Source organism: Taurulus bubalis (genome assembly GCF_910589615.1).
Source record: "Taurulus bubalis genome assembly, chromosome: 11".
Classification (NCBI taxonomy): domain Eukaryota; kingdom Metazoa; phylum Chordata; class Actinopteri; order Perciformes; family Cottidae; genus Taurulus; species Taurulus bubalis.
In genome coordinates, this window is record NC_136599.1 from 12,729,173 (window position 1) to 12,753,009 (window position 23,837).

Below are 23,837 nucleotides of genomic sequence, written 5' to 3' on the forward strand. Positions count from 1 at the left end.
CAGCAGGCACGGAGGTTCTAGTTTCCACAATAAGGCACATTGCTTCTTCTGGCACTGGAAACCTGCAGCGTTTGGAGGAGACTCCATTAAGTATCAGGAAATCCAATAGGAGAAAATGCCACGTCATCGATGAGGAAACTGAAGCTTGGGCATCATTGGACCTTCCAACAAGATAATGATCCCAAGCAAACCTCAAAGTCCACCAAGGCTTGGTTTTAGAAAAAATCCTGGAAGATTCTCGAGTTTGCAGCACGCAAACCCCAGAATATTAGAGAGCCGGCGGCCATTGCCCACGAGGAATGGGCTGAGATCCCTCAGGAGCGCGGTCAGAACCGGGTGTCTGGCTTTGCATCACGTTGTCATAACAGCAAAAGGGTGTTCTGAGTACTAAAGGTGTTAGTCATGAAGGGGTTGAATCATTTTGAGACTGCAGTAATCATTACAAGTGGCATTTTGTGTTGACTTTGGATAAACCAATTGTTATTAGTGATTAAGTGTGTTGAGCTTTTTAAATTGTCCTTATTTGAGTTGTTTATTGAACAGCTGAAAGTTTGTATTAAATGTTGCCAATAAACCAAATTTGCAATGGGAGTTGAATAATTGAGTGCAACTGTAGCAGTTATTGCTTGATGATTTAAATAGAGTTGTTAATAATTACATACCCACAGCATTTGCATGTGAAGTCATGCGCTGACAGTAGCAATTACAGCATGATGTATGACTCAAGTTCAGTTATCTTCTTAACTTTTGGTCTATTTAGTAGGACTGTGTAACACCTGTTTTTCAAACTGCCGTACATGTTGGTACAGGAGGGACAAAATGCTTATATGCCTCGGCAGATTGGGTAAAAAGTTAGTCAGGAAAAAACATTAATATTGATGTATGCTCTATTCATTTGACAAATTGTAGAACTTTGGAATTCTCTCAGCAGAAGCCTTAATTGCTCAGTCAGGGCTGCTTTTACCAAGGACAGGATGGGTTAATTGATACAAATTATCATTAATTATGTATCAATTAATGAATGGGTTGCCTCTGTGATCCATGATGGGTTTGAATACAGTTCTGTTTGTTTTGTTAGTGGGTCAAACGCCTCTTTCATGAAAGACGTTTTGGGACAGTCTGAAAAGCACAGTCATAAATAATTGCTTTCCATTTAGCCACTTCAGTTTCAAGGTCCTGGTAGTGCATGCTGAAATACGCTGTGTCACATCAAGCTAGATCAAGATCTCACAGACGCAGTGTCTGTCCCACTAGCACTTAAATTAATTAAATGAAATGCCTTCTCCAGTGAGAGGGTCCAAGGACACAGGAGGTCGGTCATACATTGTACAGATTGTAAAGCCTGCTGAGGCAAGTTTGTGATTTATGACATTGGGCAATATAGATAACATTGAAGTGAATAGAATACATATGTCATGTCATTCAGGCCAGGATATCTGGAGGATATTGATAACTTGTCTTTCATCATTTATTTCCACTGCTCTTCTTACAGTGGATTGCCGCCTTTGTTCGGATCAAATGAAATACTATAAGCATATACTGTATCAATATAAAAGCCAATTGACCTGTCCAGAATAAAATACATATGTTTCAGTCAAAGTTGGAGGTGCACACATGGGTTTCTGCATGATTTTAGGAGAATGTAAAATGTCATTGTTCCCATTCCGTTAACTTAAATACCAACACACAATTATCTCCGAAAATAATAATTGAAAATATTATTGATATGTCAACTCGGATGAAAAGAAAGCTAGCAAACCACCACAATAATATTCTTCCAGGACAATTAAAACTCCTTTCTGGAAACCACAGTTAACCACAATTTAAACTTGGAGAGAGTTGCTGCAGTTCATGAAGTAGGCGCATGGTTCAGAATCGTTCCTGGAAGTTACGCAACATCTTGATGAGATATGATGTTACGTAACCTGCATGTTTTCGTACCATTAGTAGTCCCATTAGTAAGCATCGCCCTGGTTTAAGCAGCACGGACCGCCGCGTTGGGAGCTTTCCGTGTTAACAGTGACCAGCTGATCTTCAGGAGTCCGACCCGGAACAGAGATGGGCTTTTTCCCGGACTTCTCCATCGAGACCTGGACTTTAATAGTCTTTTTCATCACTCTAATCACAGCGTGAGTAGCCTCTGCGGAGTTGTTTATCTCTGTAGAGTTTGTAAGCAAAACGAGACAACTCCACATAACAAGCGGACATATTATCTTTTGTTATAGTCCAGTCGTGGGCTTTGTGAGTGTTTTTAAACATGGATTTGGTTTGAGGTGAAGTCTGAATTCGCACTTGCTAACGAGAGCGAACTACTGTTGTGGAGCAAAACAATCAGGCAGCAAGTGAAACCACCTGATTGTAGCCTGTTCTCGACCACTGGAAGCACTGATACATGCTCGGATTTAATTTGACAAAGCCAGTCATTTTTTATCTAATTGATAATAATAATTCATAGAATATTAGATAAAACATGTCACTGAATATATTAAATCTGTATTAATAATGTCAGTTGGCGATGGGTGACAGTAATTACAGCTGATATGTGGCAACACATATTTACAGCCCAGTTTATTTTTTCTCCCTTTTTTGTCATTTATTTAAGAAGGTGGTCCTTGGGCGGAGAAGAAACAGGTTGAGAGTCCCTGGCTGTATACAGAATAAATAAATACACACACACACACTATCTATCTATCTATCTATCTATCTATCTATCTATCTATCTATCTATATATATATATATATATATATATATATATATATATATATATATATATATATATATTATAGTCAGTCAAAATATCAGTCAAAATAAATAAAATCACCTGTGTGACTATGCACAGAATAACATAATAGGGAATAGCATTATATTTCAATAGACTCCTTTTTAGGCAGACACTTGGGTGTCATGGCAGAACAACACAGGTGTATTTAATAACATTAACGATGGCTGTGTTTCATTTAGGTGAGCCAGTTTCAGAAGTCCTTGACTGTTGGGACACCTAAACAGAACCAAGTTATCATTAACAAAGTTAATTACATTGTTAAGTACAAACAGTTGATTATGTTGCCGGGCTGGTTTGTGGTTTAATTTAATTTATTTTGTATCGCCCAAAATCACAAATTTGCCTCATGGCTTTACAATCTGTATACGTACGACATCCTCTGAAGAGGGTTTTATAACAGCTGCTTTCATTGTAAAGAATTAAACTGCTTACTTTTAAATGTGTTTATTTAAACATGCATATTTTCTTGCACTTTTGATGAAAACAATCACAGTATAAAATGAGATCTATTAAAAGACAAAGCAAGAAGTCTGGAATAATTCATAAAAGAAGGGCAGATGCATGTAATCGACTCAAAACAGATGGATTTGGTTTCTAATCTTGTTTTTAATCCTCAGATATGGATATGCACCATATGGATTTTTCAAGAAAATGGGCATCCCTGGACCCAAACCCATGCCCTTTATTGGGACATTTTTGGAGCTCAGAAAGGTGAGACACATTTGTAAAATTAGAGCAGTGGTTGCTGAAACTTTAAAACCTTTGTCTGTCTGCTCTCATTTCATTTTTTAGGGCATCCACAATTTTGACACAGAATGCTATCAGAAATATGGAAAGGTGTGGGGGTAAGTGTGCGTGCAAGAATATTCCAGACCATAAACGTTTCATGCAATGCTCTAACTAACACAGTATCTGATATTGCATCACAAGGTTGTACGATGGCAGACAGCCTTTACTGGCAATCATGGACACCGCTATGATCAAAACGATCTTGGTGAAGGAGTGTTATTCTATCTTCACCAACAGACGGGTAAGGAAAAGATACATTGTCGGGGAAATGTCAAAGTTATTACCTCAATACTGTGTGTGTGTGTGTGTGTGTGTGTGTGTTAGGATATTGGTCTAAATGGACCCTTAAGCGACGCCGTATCAATAGTGGAAGATGAGGAATGGAAGAGGATTCGCAGTGTTCTCTCTCCGTCATTCACCAGTGGACGCCTGAAAGAGGTTAAAAATCCCACTGCAGCTTTAAAAAAAAAAATTATGAGAAATATTGATTATCTTTTGCACTATTCACGTGTGCAATAAAACCAGCTGGTCCATTACTCCGGTATGTTAATGTTTTTGTTATTTACTTTTGGGCAGATGTACTCCATAATGTTGCAGCACTCAAGTAATCTGATAAAGAGCCTTCACAAGAAAGTAGAGGCGGACGAAGTCATAGAGGTTAAAGAGTGAGTATTGTGTTTGTGATGAGGTTTGAACACGGACTCTTCTTCTGTACTTTTCTGCGCTGGACATGATTTTGTTATTTGTGCTTTTCAATACATCGGAAACAACATTTCTTAACACATCATTTTGGATGGTTTAACTCCCACATTACACTTCTGCCCCATTGTTTGCAGAGTATTTGGACCCTACAGTATGGATGTTGTGACCAGCACTGCCTTCAGTGTGGACATTGATTCTATCAACCATCCATCGGATCCTTTTGTAGCAAACATTAAAAAAATGGTCAAGTTCAACTTCCTGAATCCCATACTTGTGCTTGTGGGTATGTCAAACAATACGCTGTTTAACCAGAATGCTTATCTTGTCCCTTTGAGCTCTGAATTAGCTGTTTTTTAACTTTCTTATTCATTTCAGTTTTGTTTCCATTTTTGAGACCAATTCTTGAGAAGATGGATGTGGCATTATTCCCTGCTGATGTGGCGAAATTCTTCTACAGCTTTCTTGAGACGATCAAATTGGACCGGAATAAGAATAAACATGTGGTAATATGTAGACGGTGTATTACCTACAATGGATTTGATGTTGGTTGTTGGCTAAGTTTTAATATTTTGTGTTCATAATCTCTCCCTTGAACATAAACTTGAAAATCAAATAAGGAATTCCATTTGTTTTTGTCCTCTAGAACCGAGTGGACTTCATGCAGTTGATGGTGGACTCTCAGATGTCGAAGACCAGCAAAGAGTATACGAGCTCCCACAAAGGTAGAGAAAGAAACCATATGGAGGATGGTGCAGGAAAGTAAGAGAGCATATTTGCTAGTCAACAGCAGTTAACTGACTGTTGAAGTCAAACAAAGAATCGGGTTAAAAATATAGTAAAACTATAAAGAGATTATGACCATGATTTGAAGAACCTTATGAACAACAATTTGAAGCTGTTTTTAAAAGGATTTATATTCATCCAGAGCTCTGTATCCCGTACAGTCAGCGTCTTTTTCCAGTTCAGAGTTAAAGACCAGTGACAACCCATTGAGTTCTATAATTATCCAGTCAGACAATAAAAAGGATCATGTTGACTTTTTGAGCCTTTCCAGACCACAAAGTCACAATGCATTTGTGTTCCAGGACTGACTGACCATGAGATCCTGTCTCAGGCTATGATATTCATCTTTGCTGGCTATGAAACAAGTAGCAGCACAATGGGATTCTTAGCCTACGACCTGGCAACTCACCCTCACATCCAAAAGACCCTGCAAGAGGAGATTGATGAAACCTTCCCAGAAAAGGTTACTTTTTTTTTTTTTTTACTGTAATTCTTATTTTTTTTATCAGCAACTAATTATGTTCTAACAACTACTTTACACTCCAGGCTCAGCCGACCTATGAAGCCTTGATGAAAATGGATTTCCTGGACATGGCGTTGAATGAGTCAATGAGGCTGTACCCCATTGTTAATCGATTAGAGAGAGTGGCAAAGTCTTCTGTGGACATTAACGGTGTGACCATCCCTAAAGGAACTGTCGTCATGGTACCAATTTACACTCTCCACCGTGACCCTACTTTGTGGCCTGAGCCTGATGTCTTCAAACCTGAAAGGTATTGGATAAATGGCTGCAGTCAGATTTGACCCAATCTTAGTTATTTTGCTAATCAATTTAAAATGTGTTAATTTTCCAGGTTCAGCAAAGAGAACAAAGACAGCATGGATCCTTATTCCTACCTGCCGTTTGGCGCAGGGCCGAGGAACTGCATCGGCATGCGATTTGCTCTCTTAATGATGAAGTTGGCCATTGTGGAAATCCTCCAGAACTTCAGCTTTGTCACATGCAAGGAGACGGATGTGAGACAACTTTAAGTTTCTGTAGTCTCTAAATTGTGACGGGTATTGGGTGAGATTGGATTTGAGCTTCGGAAGGGCTTCATTTGTGACACATGTCTTGTTTTCCTAGATTCCATTGGAGCTGGGAAATGATGGATTTACCACACCCAAGAATCCCATCAAGCTGAAGCTGGAGCCCAGAGCAACCGCTGCAGATCCTCCCTCAAGCTAACTCAAAGTGACAGACCATCTTGGGATGCTTTCAATAAGGAATTCAAGAACAATATTTACTATGCAAGTGTGAGTTATGATCAATTCCCATTACTGCTCTTGCTTTACTCTTCCTTGTATAAGTACTTTATAACAGGATCAACTTTGACATAACTTGAAACATATGGTTCACAAATTAAAAAAACAAATACTATTAGAGTAGAGAGTTTTAATATGCTCAGTTATAGTTATCCAGCTTTGCTTGTTTCCATGTTATGAGCGATTTGTTTCGTCCTCTTCACTCTTTATCTCACAAATGTGAGAGGGTGCAGCTGAGAGCTCATCACAAAGTGCGACTGAGGGGGCTGGGCTCAGGAAACTATTTTAACAGGCCTCATACATCACATTTTACTCTTGACATTACTGACATTCTTGCAATCTCATTTGTGACTTTGTTTTTTACTTCTCTAATAAAAGTGCTCACACTTAATTTGATCAATGTGTGGTCTCTCTGCTTTTGTCATATTCTTGAAATGGGTAATTCTTCAAATGTATCTAATTTTAGTAATCTGTGATTTTAGGCAAACATGTTGTCCTTAGTTTAAAATGTTGTGAAAGTAACTAAACTACTTTTACTTATGTCAAGGTACTTGTACCAAGTATTTACATTGTATGCTACTTTACTTCTACAATACATCTAGAGGTAAATATTATAGCAACTTTTTACTCCACTACGATAACTTGACCACTATAGTTCATGCAAACGGTATGATCCATTTATAATGTATGATGCAATATTTGTGTGAATGACCCAACAGTATAAAGTACTTGACTTTAGATCCACCTTAACCAGCAACAGCATTTCAATAATACTAAGTTGCCCATTAACCAGTCACTTGTGAAAATAACAACACATTTGTAATAATGAATAATATAAGAATAACTACTCACTGGGGCTTTTCTTTCTCTCTCTGCAGTACTATTGTTTGACAGAATAACACTTTTACTCTCGTAACATTTTGAATGCAGGACTTTTTCTTGTACTGTATCTTTACATTGTTGTTCTTTCTATTTGACTTGAAGTATCTTAATACTTATTCTGCCAACAGTAGGTTTAGGAGTGTTGCTATTTGTGCTGTCATGTTGTTACATCAGCTGTAGCCTACATGGTAAAATACAATGAGGCTATACTTTGACTGAAAAATATGTCAACATCACATCCTAAAGTGCAGAAAAGGAGTTACCAGCAGTCTGGTGTGTACCGAAGCGACGAAGACATGCAGGCTTGTATGGTGGGAAAATACTATTGTGAGAATCATTTTCTTTCAGCAACAATAGGAGCAGATCTTCTAACAGAAAAAATGTCAACCATCAGGTTTCTGTTCCTGCTTTTCAATAATACAGTCTAAAAAAAGTCAGAGAAACAAAAGAAGGGGGTGTAAAAAAAAAAACATGATTAGACTATTAAATGCCAACCCTCTATTTCACTGAACAACTCTTAAATGTTAGAACATTTCTTCAAGTGCTGAATGGCACCATGACCTCACACACCCATATTGTGTGACAAAAGAAGCCCTTCTTGCTCTGCTATTTGTGCGTAGCATTACCGTCACACTAATTGACACCACATCAACTCCACTGAACAGTATTGTCCACTAAATGAAACAAATGTGTCTGATCATCGAGCTGCAAATCCATTTGAATTAAAACACACTGAGCTATACTAAACTGTGATCTGAAATATTGTAAAACGCATGCAGACGCATGCTGGCATAGAAATATGGCACATTATGTTGCGATACTGTCATCTGGCCGTTAGGGGGCGATGCAGCACAGTGAGATTGAAGCCCTCTTCCCACGAGGCGTTCATTCTCGGGGATCCTTTGAGAAAGAACCTGCCCTATGAGTTATCGTGGTAAATTTACGGATTGTTTTTGCAGGAGCATAATTTGCAATCCTTTAAATCGAATTTAAAATGCATGTGTGTTCTCCATTAAGCTACACGTAATCCACAGTTGAAGTGCATTTACACACTTACAATGTAGATACTACTATTGTAACGCAAAGTAAACATGCAACTATAGTGGGCCATTATTTTGCCCAATCTGTTATTATCCCATGAAACAATTCCCGCTGCCTGACAAGAATGGGTGGAAATCAACACTGGACGTCCGAAACAAAGAGGTTTATCCCTCAGACCCGGGAACGCCCTAATCCCCGCCCCCTAGCGGAAAGCCTGCTAGCCATTGGCCTGATTGTAACACTACGCCCCTTTGATTGGCTGGCGGCGTCGTCACTGAACGTCTGTTATTCGCACTCGCTTATGACAGTGGACTGCTTTGATTCATGCTGTTGAGGAGCTTCCTTTTTGGATTTGGAGAACAATTAATGCGGGCAGAACAGGGCGCATGAAGGTATGTTTACACAGAATGTTGCGGGAATATTTATTCCATGGCTTGCAGAAATTAAGCCTCCAATTTGGTGAGGCTTTTTAGGAAGAAAATGCAAAAAGTCCATAGACAGGTTTCTGACTCGATATTTGCTCGCTCTGAATGGGGCTTTGCCATTTCAGTTTAGCCAAAGTGAAACTTTACAGGCGCAGACTAGGTCGGAATTTGTTCTTACTAATAATGCTAAAATAATATTTAGAAAGACATTATATAAAGTAGCACTCACAGGGGGCTTATGTTGAGTTACTGTTCAGACTAATGGGTGTGCACTTCAGTGATATTAATCCATTATTGATTTTACCATTATCACTACAGGGAAGCTATATATGATTGCTGTTTGGTGTGTTTGTGATGTGTGTGACACTTAGCAATGGAAGTGAATGTTGCCAACACGGAACATAATGACAGTCCCTTGTGTCAGACAAAGGCAGGTGGATCCTCTGCTGTTCCCGAGCAACGGCTGGGTTCAGGTATTGCTTTGAACACACTGAGCAGTCACAGCACAGACCTTCCTGGTTACTGAGCGAGGAGGAGTAAAGTTGAACCCAGCCTTTGTTTGCCTTCTGAGAGAGAGGACTGCAAAGAAAAAAAGTCTGTGAACTAGTGAATGCACACAGGCATGGACTATAGTTGTCTATAAAGCTGTTGGCTTTATATTTACTTGCTCTGCATGAATGTAGCATCTCATGACAAGACTGTTGCATTGGCTGGGTGTCCATCTTAAAGTCAAACTCCAACCATGCGGGATACAAAGTGAGATTCAGGGAGTGATGCTTCCTGTGGTGTGGGCATCCCTGGAATGTTTGAAGGATTTTCCATGGAAGATAATTTACAGATATCGGGTGACACATAGAGTGAGAGATTTGCCTAATTTACAGCCAACAGCTCACACACACACACACACACACACACACACACACACACACACACACACACACACACACACACACACACACACACACACACACACACACACACTAATATCCAAGCTAACTTACAGAGCGTGTGTGTGTGTGTGCGTGTGTGTGTGTGTGTGTGTGTGTGTGTGTGTGGCTATAAGTGAGTAGCCAGTGCCGCACACACACTTTGTTGCTTTGCTGTGAATGTGTGGTGAGCCATAAAATGCACCAAAGAATTTGGGCGCTGCTGCAAGAAAGTAAACAGTAGCCTTCACTTGAGATTCAACATTTGCTGTCAAAGAAGAGGAGAGGTTTGTTTAAAGTGAAGATGAGGACAGTTGCTTTTTACTGTTAATACAAACGGGTGACCAATGCGAGGAAAAACACAACAAATGCAGATTCCATAGAACATGAGATGTCACTGAATGGTTTGGCAAGCAGGAAAACGATAAGAATCAGATTCACATCTAATCTCAATTGAACACCTATATTTGCGACCAACATCACCAGAGGAACAATCCTCCCCTGGGGTTGTTCTGGCAGCCCAACACCTTACCAAGACACTTTAATGTGGATTTTAATCTTGCGCAGGTTATGCTGTAAACCTTTGAAGCATCTTGCGAGAGATTATTTATTTATGGTGTGTGACAGACAGAGAACAACACAAGGGGTAAGAGACAGGCTGGTCATTACAGCTGCTGCTGTTATCTGACCTCCCAGCTTGCACGTATCCTCGTCAAACACATAATTAACACGCTGAGGAGCAGCCGCACCATTATGAGGCACTGTAACTAACCTGAAAGCGACTTTACTCAAGATGAAGTCAACTGTGTTTTGTCTTTCTCTTAATTTTAAGGATGGTGTCTGCTGTGTGAAGTGTGTTATGTCTGGACCCTATGACTATGACTGGACCTAGCTGATGAATCACAGGATACAGTGGATGGAGAGCGGGATGGCTAATGCCTTAAAAGTGTGTGCCAAATACGACATTTCAATCAATCACATTCGTCTCACCCTGTTGGTATTTGGAGCCCACTGAATCTTCGCAGCGGGAACAGAATAGAGATAACAACTGTCCTCAGTCCCTCAGAAACTTAACATGCAGATATGCTAATTACTTCCTGTTTATGACCCTGAGCACATGCAAGTGAGAGGCCACAGACGGGACCCCAAGTCTCTTAAATGCCCTCAGATAATCTACTACTAAGTGATAATATGCTACATGAAAAAAGAAAACCTGGACCATTTGTATTCATTCATTAGTTATCCTTCTGATTGCATTTTGTGTTTATTTGTTTCTTTTAATACTTGAACACACCCTCTGGCTCCTCAGGATGAGAAGATGAATGTGGAGGCTCTGAGCAGAGGAGAGCTGCTGACTCTCCTCAGTGTCCTGGAGGGAGAGCTGGAGGCCCAGGATGTGGTCATACATACCCTCAGGGTGAGTTAGACACAACATCTGACACACACAAATCCTCCTGTGGATTCTGTCATGCACATTGCAAAACACCTTACATACATGTTGCAGCATACATAGTAATAACTTGAAAATATTATTATAGCCATCATGGCAACCCATTAAATACAACCCATTCTTTTCTTTTTCTTTCCTTGGACACTAACATTGACCTGTTTCAGCATGACACCCCCCAAAAAGAATGTGAGCTAGCAGGGAGGGGATGTGTAAACAGGAAACTAAGGAAACAGAGCTCGTAAAGACAATGGCGCAGGAGTCATTCTGGTTTCCCAGCAGGCCTTTTACTCCACTAGAGCACACATGACTGCTGGTCAGATCAGTTTAAATATGTGTTTCTCATGTTCACCTGTTCACCAGGCACTAGTCAAACCTGGATACGTCCACATTGTGTATAGGCGTTAGTTCAGACTTATTGTTCATACCTACATATACATATTCATGTCAAATGGGTCTTAAGTAACCATTTGTGCTCACATTTGTTTTAATCTGGGAAACACCCGTTGTTGCTGAATATAAACAAAAATGTGCCCTCGGCCAAAGTGAAGACTTTGGTGGCTGTCTGGCCCGTTGCCTCGGGTACATACCGCAAACCTCGTGAAAGTTGTTTGGCACTTGCAAATCAGCTGTACCCAACTGTGTTTTGAAACTTGAACACAGACTTTGGAGAAGCCTCGGCAGTCTTTCAAAGCACCTATGCATCTCAGACACCTTCTGAATGTTTTGGGGTACATTGTCCACAGTTTGAATGACCCAAGTGCACATTGCGAACAGCACCTCATTATGCAGCAACAACCATAAACCCTTAAATCCTCAGTTTTGTGTGGTTTATTTATTCATATTCGAGTGAATAGCTTACCTTCGGGTACAATGCCGTGCAATGTTTTAGTCGAGACTGATTGGCTCTCTCCGTGCCCCTGGCTGCTTTTTACACTCATGACCGCAGCAGCTGCTCCATGCTTGATGAAGCTGCTTAGGCCTCGAATGCTTGACTCATTATCTGAAATCGTGATTGAGGTTGTGATAAGGACAAGTAGCAACCATGACTGTCTTGTTCTCATGAACAGGCCTTGATACGGAGGTTTGTTTCGCATGCAAGTGAGGCTGTAAGCATGGGAGAATTTTTGTGCCAGGGGCCCGAGGGCAAGCCAATCTAACTGCACCAGCTCAGAAGCATCTGTGACGACAGTTGACAAGAGCTGATGAAGGCAGGGTTTGCCGAAAACTCAACGCACACGTCATTCCCCCGAGGACAAATGTACAGTCGCCTGGCTGTCTGTACCGATTTCTCTTTCTTTATCTTTAACCACTTTTCCCCCTCTTTTCCCTATTTTCCTCCTTCTCTCTTCCTCACACACAGCAACATTATGGGGGGGGGGGGGGGGGCTTTCATGTTTGACCACACACACACACACACACACACACACACACACACACACACACACACACACACACACACACACACACACACACACACACACACACACACACACACACACACAGATAGTCTCTGATAGGCCAGTTAGAGGCTGCAGTGTTTATTCTGGAGAGGATGTACAGAGTTGTAGGCTCAAATCACCGACTTCCCTTGTTACCACTGGGGGCCTGTACACAGTTTTCAATGACTGGTCCACGTTAGGGCGGATTGTGTGTAGACGCGTGACTGCAGAGGGCAGTGTCATGGTTTGATGGCAGGCTAATGTGTCCTATATTGAGTTCTGTGTCTGTGCATGGATTTTGCACCCAAGAGGTCTGTTTTGTCTTTTCAGTTTTTCACATTGGGATTTCTTCCTGGATCTTGAAATGCTGCTGAGTTTTTCTCTAAACTCTCCCCTCAGGCTGAGTAAGGCAAAAGATGTTCACATATCCCTACCACTCTTTTCCAACTTGAAATAGTTTCTCCTCTCAGCTGCAAGTACTCAGGATGCCTGGAGATTGCTGGGGTCATTCGCATTCAGCTGCCCTTTTAACCCTTCCATCACCCGAAACCCTCAGAAACATGAAACTGTATCAGTGTTTGCTTACTAATAAGATGGCGTCACCTTTGGGACTTGTCTCTACAGATTCTGGATTTTACACTGTTTTTAGTTTTCATCACTAAGGAGACAGATAAGTTTATTAGAGGGAACATTCCTGAGAACAAGACACCCAAAACAGGTCCTGCATTACAACAGGCGTGGCATATCCTTTGAGTTGATGATTGTCTATATCTATACTGGAACTAATGCTGATATTATCTTCTCTTTGTCAGGCATACATGGCATACATCCAGCACTGAGCAAGTTCTCAGTAGCTCAAAGGAATGCCAGTTGAAGGCATGAAAACAGACTACACCTTCCTTGTAAATTCTCAGTCATGCTCAGCAGGGCCTGTTTTGTTTTCCACATGATGTCATATCCTGTAATCCTAAAATGCTATATCTATTTGTGCAGGCTGACGTGTTTTCCCAATTCCCTAAAACAATAGGGCCTGGCTAGATTCTGTTGTTCAGATAAGATTGTATATTATGTTCCTCTACAAGAATCACTGCCCAATTTGGACATGTCAAGAATGGTAAGGGAAAAAATATGAATACCGAAAGCGGAAACTACACAGAGGGTGCCCTTAAAAGCCAGGAAATACCTAATACAACAGTGTAATGCACACTGGACGATGATGTCAGTGAAGCGCTTCGACATCAACACCCAGAGCCCGAGGCCTGAGAGAGTAAAGCTCCCTGACTGGACAATTCTGAGATGACATCAAAGTACCCTATGTTACCCTCTTGCTTTTACTCGTTAAAAAAACCCACACACACACACACACACACACACACACACACACACACACACACACACACACACACACACACACACACACACACACACACACAGCAATGACTAGTCCATGTGAGCAATGCAGGTCGGGAACTGTTTTCCTTCGGATGTCCTTTTATGGCAGACTCTCTTATCCCGAGACCCAGCTCGAATATAATGGATCATATCTTTAATGTTAACAAGTTCCACCCTTTGCTGCTATTTGCACTGAACAGCAGGGTATTTGCCTGTTACAAATAGATTAGTGATACAGGACGTCAGTCTGAGATAAGAAAAATCAATGCTCTCTCAATGCAGTTTGTGTCAGTGTAATAATTTAGTTGAATCTTTTACTCGTTTTCAAGAAATAACAGAGTACTTCCTTGTTCCACCTAATGATATGTCATTAATCTGACCATCACCTGACCAAAGGTTGAGATCACCTGCTCCCATGTTTCATCACCAACAAACCACTGATGATAGCATCGGAGGCAGTTAAACATTACTTGGAAGTTGTCTTGTCTCACGGCCCCTAAAGTTAAGTGAGGCTTTGTTTGGCGTCTTTCCAGTCATTTTATTGCCATCTGTGATTAATGTGTGGGTGGAGGATACAGCTGAAGCTTTAAGCACACACCTTAGCTGACTTACACTTCCAAAAGTCTGCACTTCCAATCTCATTTCTCTCTCTCTCTCTCTCTCTCTCTCTCTCTCTCTCTCTCTCTCTCTCTCTCTCTTTTGTTTATTTTGCAGAGCACAAAGCATTGTGGCAGGTAGCCTATGTACAATAAGTTTTGGCTGAATTGCTGCAAATTTGCATCTTAGCTGGGGCCCATTTCGTTTCTGTTCGGGTAAATCTGTGAAAAATTCACTTTTCAGTACACAGTGTACTTACTGTATCTCTTGAGAGTGTCTTTCCCTCTCTCACTCTGCACTGTTCTCTGCACCGTCTGCATGAGACACGATGAGACGGATATGGCTTTCCACGTAATTCAAAACCTTTTAGTGCACTTCCTGGACGGTATTGTAAATGTACACATTTGAGAATTTAGTGATGCAGAACGTGCATAAATGGAAGTTTCCCACCGGTTATGCCGATACTGAGTCTGTACAATCTCAGTGAGTTCTCAGTAAATGCAGATGAAGGCCCAAACTAGGTTCTGCTATATTTTCAGTATAATACACCTGGTCGATTCCCCAAAATGTAATGTCTAAGCCGTTGCTTGTAGTGTCAGAACCACAGAGTACTATCATCCAACTCTCTAGAACTCCAGAGCTTCTCTTTATTCAACCAGCCTCCTTAATTAAGATGATTATTTAGGTTTTACAGGCAACCACTGTTGCACATTTGGCTTCTAGCTTGTTGTAATGTTCTTCTGCCTACAAGTGGCCAAAAATCAACGAATACAACTTAAAGTGGGTCCATTTGCTTCTTGGGCTCTCCCAAGACAACACTTCACAATCTTATCCTGTCAGTTGTGTAGATAATGAGTATACTTGTACTTGACTTGACTGGTTAGCTAGTTATTAGTCCCCAGCACCAGACTGTCACCACAACCTTCCTTTCTAGTGCTCAGCCAAACTAAGGCATGTGTACTGTTGGGTTGACGTATGTTATGTTGTTATTTATTATGGTCAATGTTGACATGTTATAATCTGTTGCATTATAGAAATACTTCATAGCATACAGTTTGAATATGGTTGGTCTTTAAACAATTTAAATGGCTAAATTGAATCTCATGAGGACTTGATTGATAGGTAACGCACTGGAAGCAGAGGCTTAGAATATTATTATATTGTCTCACATTCCCCATTTGCTACGAGTTTCCCCAAAAGACTGTTCTGTAATGTCTTAATGACCAACACAAATCAGATGTGGCTGCCAGTGGATTGATACATTCACCTGCCAAGGCCTGTTTATTCAGGCTGACGAGTGGTCTGTTCACTATTTGTTCTTTTCTACTATTAAGTAGAGCAGAGTAGTCGTGTCCACTCCCCAGGAGAAAAACTGCACTACTATAGTCTTACTTCCTCATCCAAGAAAACACTGAAGCCAGGGACATAAATCTGAAAAGGGTCGTCTGCAGCTGACCTGCTGTCTTCTGTCGTTCACCTGCTTCTTTGCTTCACATTTTAGTCTCTTATTCTACACTTAGAGCATTACCCCACACTGTGATTCTCTTGCACGGCAGGTTTATGATCAAAAGTCTTGATGAATGAACTGCTTTTTTTGGTTTAAAAATAATTGAATAGACCAACAACCTCATATACTCGTTTGTTCTACATTGTCCTCTTGCAAAGACGCTCGCACGGTACTCCTTAAGTTCCATGAAAGAAGCTTTTCATATCTGACAGGTCTGGTCCTGCTGTCCTTTTGTCTCTGTTCTTCTGACGTGTGGACTAATTCACCAGGAACGCAATTTCCCATAAACCCCCACTCTAAAGCTGCTGGATTTGGGATGTTACCCCGGAAACAAATGGTTATGCTAACAACCTTATGCAGCATGGTGTGCAAACACATGCCAGCTCATAGATGCACACGCATATATATATATATATATATATATATATATATATATATATAAGACATATGTGCATGCATAATGTAGTCGTTCTCATTTTGATTGCAATTCAGTTTTTTCTTTCATCCACAGTGCTATTTAAGGGTTTAAGGCTCAACTGTTAATTTGTAACAGGAGATGTTCACCCAATACCAGTCAGAGCTGCTGACTTCATTGTGTGACAGTCATTGCAGAGGTTCTCTCAGGAAACAGGACTCCCTGGCTCTTTTCAGCTCACACAAGGGCATGATTGTGCCCTGAGGCTGTAGGTAACTGACTGACAGACTTTTTCCAGGTGAAAAGCATCAGATTGTCTTGCACACCTCGTCACAGCTGCGGGAATGCATTAAAGCTGTTGAAGAAGGTAATGCTCAAACAAGCTGTAGCACACATGTTTCAATCTGTTTCAAACATTGCATGAAATTGTAGAGGAATTGTTATATACTTGATGTAAATTCCAAAGCAGAACTATTGATTATGAAACGGTGAATAATTAGCAAATAATCTATTCTTTGTTGTAGAGACATTTGTCATCCGTAGCTGGCCAGAAATGAGAGCTTTGCAGCAGTGAGGGTTTGTGTGTTGTGCCCTCTTATAGAGGAAAGCACACTCTGTCATTATGATCAGAACTATCCCAAGAAAACCACGGGAGACCAGAACCAATGTGAGCACTGCCACACACACACACACACACACACACACACACACACACACACACACACACACACACACACACACACACACACACACACACACACACACACACATACAACACACACACATCCACATCCAATCACAGCCCGACCCATAATGGTCTATTTAAAAAGTTATTTAACTCAGAAAGCTGCACTTTGGTTTCCAGCTAGATGAAGAAGTTTTACAGTCCAGCCCAAAAACACACAGCTACTGGTCAACGTACAAATGGCTTACACACATACACATTTATAAACACAAAAAAGGGAGAAAATAGACACACATACACACTTGTACCCTTTCTCACACATTGGGTTAACCATGGAGACAATGCGTAAAACTGATGGCAGTGTCTTTGTTCAAGTCCTGTAATCTCTTCACTGAGGGCCACATTCTTTGTTCAGCCTCAAATACAGCCTCCTTACTGATGTCCTCAGGGTGAGTGTGTGTGTGTGCGTGCGTGTGCGTGCGTGCGTGCGTGCGTGCGTGCGTGCGTGCGTGCGTGTGTGTGTGTGTGTGTGTGTGTGTGTGTGTGTGTGTGTGTGTGTGTGTGTGTGTGTGTGCGCTGCTGCCACAGTCTGAGAGCGTGTGAGAAAAAGATGCTGGCAGAGAGGCGGAAGTAGAGAGAGGCATTTTCTAAAAAAAATGAACAGGCAGAGGAATGCAGTGCAATGCGTGTTTGGGCAGGGAGATGAAGGGGGCCAGAGGACCGGGGTGTCGGATGAGGACTCCGTGGGGAGACAGCGACGGGTGTCCCGAAGGCACGTGGATTGAACTCTGTGGCTTGTGCTTGCATCACTTGCACCGCCAGCTGATGCTGCAGGCCTCCAGAACTCAAACCTACTTACTGTATGTAGTAAATGAGACATGAGGTCAACAAGGCCCTTTCACGTCTCACTTAATTTGTCATTCCAGCCTGTTTCTCTCAAACAGGCCTGAATAGGTTGAAAGTAGTTGATTGCATGCAATATTTTATCACTCAGGATTGCATTTTTACCCTTAAGTGTGCTATCTTTTTCTTTTTCAAATCATCTTGTTTTTGGTTTCAGTATTATGTAACTTCTTTATTAGAAACAGCTCTGCGTTTGTGTCTGATTTCATAGCCCTTTCCGTCACCCCTGCATCCCTGGGGAGGAGTTAACATCTGCCCCTGGTGGGGGTTGGACGACTACGCTTCACCTCTTTGTGTTTGGGTTGAGAGGAACGACCATCTGCTTTGCTCACACTGACAATAACATCCATCCACACAGATTTCCCACACACAGACACACACTTACTTACGAGTCTTGTGTTTAATAGTGATATGATACATAAAGTTATAAGTTCATTTTCTGTTTTGTTTGCGGTCAGTTAGCCTACTTTGTGTTTTCTTGACACCGACATGTTATTTTCTCAACAAATTTGTCCTGTCTTGCGTTGTGGAAAGGAGACCTCATCCTATCAAATCCATGTTCTGCCATCCACAAACACACTGGTTATTTTTTTTCCTGCTAAGTCATGACTGAACATTTACATGGACATATTAGTTGTTTTTCTTTATGTAGTCTGCAGGTAGATTTATTCCAGCACCTGCTGTTAAAGGAACAGCCAAACAGTACAATTACATGTGTGCTATATGTTTGTGTGTTTCTAGGCTCAGCAGAGAGACACATTCGTCCAGGAGCGTTATGGCGAGTATGACCTAAGCGATCCATTCCTGGCCCTGCAGCGGGACAGTGAGTCCTCAGAGCGCCAGAACACTCTCGCCGAGTCTCACACACACCTGCAGGGCCAGGCGGTGGGCCCGAACCCTCTGGCTGTCCTTAAACTGGTCATGGCTCACTGCAAGAGGATGCAGGAGAGGATGATGGGACAGCTGGCTGCTGCTGAGAGCAGACACAGGAGGGTAAGTAATGCAGTCGTGAACACACACATTCATTATTTCTGATTTGCGTGTCTGGACAATGTTGCAACCTCCCAAGTATCCAGCCAGGGTCACTCTGGGGCTCACATTTGTACAATAGGCTGGATTGTGAACGTTTTCAAATGAATGCACTGAATCATGCAACAAGAACCCGGTCTGCATGCCAAGTAATTTATTTAATAAATCAAATTGTTTGATAGATGATAGCTGATATGGAGGAGGAAAAACGGCGGCGCGCTCAGAAGTCTCTGCAGAATGAGGATTTCACCTTCATGCTGCAGACGGAAAGGGACAAACTGCTACAACAGGTATGACTGACGTGTAAAAGATGTAAAGTGTGCAATTACTGTTGCACTATATGTGTATGTTTGTATTTGTATGTCTTCTAGATAGACAAGCACATCTGGTGGAAGAGATTTTTCTGCTTCCCTTTCCCTGTCCTCTGCCTGTCTGCACCGTGTCCTTCTTCAATGTGGCAGCTGTGATTTAAAACCAAGCCACTGAGCAGGGAAGCATCAGTGTAGTTCTATTGTGTAACCCAGTAGGGTGGACACGGCTTGGCCTGTTAAAGTACAGACAAACACAAGCACTCGTATGCACAGGCACGGGGCTGTTCCACAGGAAACGGAGGAGGAAGAAACCATTGTTTAGTTGTCCAGCAGCCACGTGGCTTTATGGCCTCAGGAAACCTGAGATAATGAATGTCCATGTCTAATGCAAGATCATCTGGCACACAATCAGCCACTACACAAACTGTAGGACACCGGCCTTATGGAAGGGAGGTTTCCTGAGTGTCTCCCAGTCTTCCTCAAGCTTTCCGGCCTGTGTTGTTTTTGTACAGTAATCATATACACTAGGTTGTATTTCATCACCTCCCATTTCCTTCTTTAACTCATCAAAGGTTTTAAGCTGCCTAGTCATCAACTAATGACATATAAGCAGACTAGCATACTAATGGCAATCTAAACTTTCCATAAACAAGCAAATTATTATTTAAAGGGCAAAACATGAACAACAGCTTCTTTCTCTGTCTTGCCTGACCCTGTAACGACACATACAGACATGTTTTCATCCCATTTTCTAAAAATATAGCTGACTGGGAGACTGACTGCAAATTGGCAGAAAAACAGGAATTGAGCCCCATTTCTAAAAGCTTGGCTTATGATGAAGTTAATGATACACATTTTATACCACTTCATATGTTTCAGATGAGCAATTTGAAATGGAAACATGTAAAAGATAGGAAAATCACCTTTACGGTAGAAATAAGTAAATAACTTAAAAATAGAGTTGCAGACAACTCAATTATATTACTCAGTTGTAATGGGTTTAGTGAAAAATACATACCGGTATACAAAAAAAGAAATTTATAATTTCATAAAATGATACTGCTTCTCATCATGTGTTTGGTCTATTGTAAGCAGTGTTATTTTGCCCCCTTGTGGTCAAATGTGGAAAAGCTGCCTCGCCTTGACTTCTCTCTCCCTCTCTTTCTAGTTGGAAGTGGAGTGCGCAACAGTGCGGAAGTTGGAGAAGGAACAAGCTCAGGCAGTGAGTCAGGTGGAGGAGTCCCTGTCCCAGCAGCAACAGCTCTCATCAGACCTGACTTTAGAGCTCCAGAAAGCCAGTAGCCAGGCGCAGGAGGAGGCTCAGAAAGTCTCCCAACTTCGCACCTCGCTCCAAGAGGAGACTGGTGCCCTGGAGAAGCTTAGGGGGGTTCTTGAAGATGAGAAGAGCAGGACAGCCCAGCTAGAGGTGAGGTCAGAAAGGCAGCTGGCTGAGTTTGACATAGAAAGAGAGCAGATGAAGGCCAGGATCAGCAAAGAGGAGAAGAGGAGTAGAGGGCTTGAGAGGCAGCTGGAGGAGCTGAGGAAGAGGTTGGATGAAACTGGAGGGGTTAAAGAAGTGGTGAAGGAGGCCGTGACAGAGGGGAAAGGATCCCTTTCCATAGCGGGGTCCACCTCTGTTCAGACTGAGCCAGATGGAAAGATAACTGTCGCCCCTAAATCCTCTTCACTACCAAAGGTCAATGGCCATCCCACTCATAAAGAGTCAGAACCAACACAGGAGGGGAGAGGACCAGAACATGGAGGGGTGGTAGAGAATGGGGGAGGAGGACTTTTGCATTCCCCTCTTCCCTCTCTTCCTGCTCATCCACACCCTCAGTCTCCCTCCAGCACGGCCTCCTCGTCCCTCTCCTCTTCGCCCATTTCCTCGCCCGTACTTGCCAAGCGTCTGGGCAGCCCAGGCTTCCATCAGTCCTCCTACCAAGCTGGTATCAACCAGCGCTTCCATGCCGCCAGGCACAAGTTCCAGAGCCAGGCTGAGCTAGAGCAGCAGCAGCATGGTGGCCCTCTTTCCCCCAGGGACCTCTCCCCCACCACCGCCTCCATCCCTCCCCCACTAGAGCACAGCTCCGCCAAGCAGCTGGCCCGCAACACTGTCACTCAGGTGCTGTCCCGCTTCACCAGCCAGCAGGCTGGCGTCAAGCTGGCACCCCTCAGCAGCTCTCCTTTTGGTACAGACTACCGCAACCTGGCAGCAACTCCTCCTGGGGGGAGGTCGCCTTCTTCAGGGCCGCTATCTCCGGGGATCCGCTCCCCGCTCACTCCTCGCTCGGAGAGGACTCATCCTCCTCTGATCGCTCCCAAAAGGCCCGGCATGAGTCCAACTCCAGGCTCCCCAAGTCACTCTGCTCGGACCAGCCTCTTCCCAGAGCTGACTGGGAACTGTGGACAAAGCAACAGTGGGCAGGAAGGAGCCAAGGAGCCAGACCTGGTGTTATCGTCCAGCAGCTAACGGCCAGATTATACAGACTAACCACTAAATCAACAGTTACTGTAATCATCATCTTTGCCAGACCTTAATAAACCCACTTTATAGCACTCCTAATCAGTAGGACAGAAACTTCAAAGCTTGACTGGTTCAAACAAATGCATTGAAGACTTTGTCACCTTCATACCACAGCCTGAGAAACAATCAGAAAATAACTATTTTAAATAAAATATAGTATATTATGATTTTTTAAAAATCTGATTTAAATATTTCTATTAACATTTCTGTCTTTACTCTCTTATATAGATTTTTTTTGTAAGTTTTAGAATGAAAATATGTCTCTGTTATTTTACACTTTAACTTTTTAGGGTGTTTAGAAATCATATCTATAAAGACAACGAGATAAAGACCTGAAAGACATTTTAGAATAAAAAAGAAGACTTTAGTCAGAAGCTATACTGTATAGTAACTAGAAGGACTGAAAATAAATGGATGTAAAGTATAGCAAATGTGTAGCGATCGCCATTTCACAATAAACTAGTGAGTAGTTTTTGAATATTATTCCAAACAAGCTGTATGCAGTTCCTGTTGAAATGGTCTAATAACACACTATTATACTGTAAATAGTTTGAAGAGTTCACAGTTGATTCTCTATGAATGAACATCACATGCATGTGCTGTTTTTTTCTTTTACACTTGTCATGAATACACTGAATCTTGTTCCTAAATGGGGGGCACACTTTGTACAACATTACTGTAAGATACTGTATGTCAACAATTTATATTATTTTGATTCAGGGAAGTTTAACTTCTGCTTTACCCAAACCAAGAAGGACTATGTCACCATTATGTGACAACTCTTTGGGAATATTTCATCATTGGACAAAATGGGGACTAAAGGTTTGAATCGTGCTACTGAAACCTGTTTATTAGTATGTCAAATCATTTACATTTCGTTATCTTGTCCTAACAGAGCTACAGATGTTTGTTTTAGGTTTAACATGCTTTTTTTTGTCTTTACAATCAAGAATAGATGAAAACTAATTGTTTTAGCAAGTTAAATCTGTAGATTTATACACTGTCTGTGAGGGGCAACATCCATCCGTCTCTTGAAATAAATATGCATATCATGAAAACCTACAATATCTAGTGCTGTTTTAATATTGTATTTGGATGCTGATAATATATATAAGTTCAATAGGCAATTAAAAACAGTCAAAGGGATGAAAGGGTATTCATTTATGTATAGGCTATAACTATAAATGTAAAAAGTCCTATAATAACGAAAGTATTGTGAAGCAAGATAAAACATACATCAACAAAGTTAACAGTGTCAACAACTTTGATAAAATATAAGGATACTTACTTGCTTAGTTAATCTATTGTCTATTTGTTGAGTTTTTTTTTTTTAGAGATGCCTAAATGTCTGCCTAGATGTGATTGATTAGTCATGCATACAGAGGTCAGAGGGGGGATGTCGGTGTTGTGCTGGGGTGAGTTGTGTATGCACGCTGAAAAGAAGCTTCCCGGGCGGCCATTTTTAATGATGCGTCCCTTTTTCAGGTGTGAGTAACGTTGCTTTGAAATATTTGTGTAGGTTGTTGACTGAATTCTGAGTGTTGTAGCAGCATTCATGCGCCTTTCGACCGGTAATTAATACTAATACTGTTGAGCAGCGAAGCTAAACTCCGTTTTCACGTTGCCCAGCTGGCCTGGTATCAGAAGCACTTGACTCGAACTCGGAGTAGTGTGGATCCAGGACACGGAGCCGCGTGAGGGCCCTGTTTCAGAAGCGTGTTTAGACAAAACTCTGGAGTTAGTCATTTTGGGGAACCGGTGGGGACAAACTTCATGTTCCATGCGCTGTTCGTTGTTTACAGTCCGATTTGAAACTTGAGATATGAGGCTGGAGTTGGAGATGATAGAAGACGTGTACGACCGGTTTGTTTTACAATTAGGAAAGTAACAAGTACAACTAATATGCTGCTCGAATGTGATTGGTCAACACTACTTGGACTACAAACGGA

At 41.7% G+C, this 23,837-nt stretch overlaps 2 protein-coding genes across 4 annotated transcripts; both read left to right on the forward strand.

Annotated features, from left to right (window-relative positions):
• The first annotated feature begins 1,959 nt into the window (after positions 1–1,959).
• On the forward strand, positions 1,960–6,751 carry LOC306744210 (cytochrome P450 3A27-like). Of its 2 annotated transcripts, XM_079226802.1 has the most exons (13): positions 1,960–2,129; positions 3,401–3,494; positions 3,576–3,628; positions 3,714–3,813; positions 3,897–4,010; positions 4,149–4,237; positions 4,409–4,557; positions 4,650–4,777; positions 4,918–4,996; positions 5,360–5,520; positions 5,604–5,830; positions 5,912–6,074; positions 6,184–6,751. In XM_079226802.1, the coding sequence occupies exons 1-13, from the start codon at positions 2,059–2,061 to the stop codon at positions 6,283–6,285; spliced, it is 1,530 nt and encodes a 509-aa protein (XP_079082928.1). In that variant the 5' UTR covers positions 1,960–2,058; the 3' UTR covers positions 6,286–6,751. The 2 variants fall into 2 exon arrangements, with proteins under 2 accessions (XP_079082928.1, XP_079082929.1); XM_079226803.1 differs by lacking the exon at positions 4,409–4,557 and having other exon boundaries at positions 4,669–4,777.
• Positions 6,752–8,655: 1,904 nt separating this feature from the next.
• On the forward strand, positions 8,656–22,942 carry LOC306744079 (CTTNBP2 N-terminal-like protein). 2 transcript variants are annotated; one of them, XM_079226655.1, is made up of 6 exons: positions 8,656–8,677; positions 10,469–10,582; positions 10,946–11,053; positions 18,766–19,017; positions 19,236–19,343; positions 20,533–22,942. In XM_079226655.1, the coding sequence occupies exons 2-6, from the start codon at positions 10,532–10,534 to the stop codon at positions 21,832–21,834; spliced, it is 1,821 nt and encodes a 606-aa protein (XP_079082781.1). In that variant the 5' UTR covers positions 8,656–8,677; positions 10,469–10,531; the 3' UTR covers positions 21,835–22,942. The 2 variants fall into 2 exon arrangements, with proteins under 2 accessions (XP_079082781.1, XP_079082782.1); XM_079226656.1 differs by lacking the exon at positions 8,656–8,677 and having other exon boundaries at positions 10,542–10,582.
• Positions 22,943–23,837: the final 895 nt, after the last annotated feature.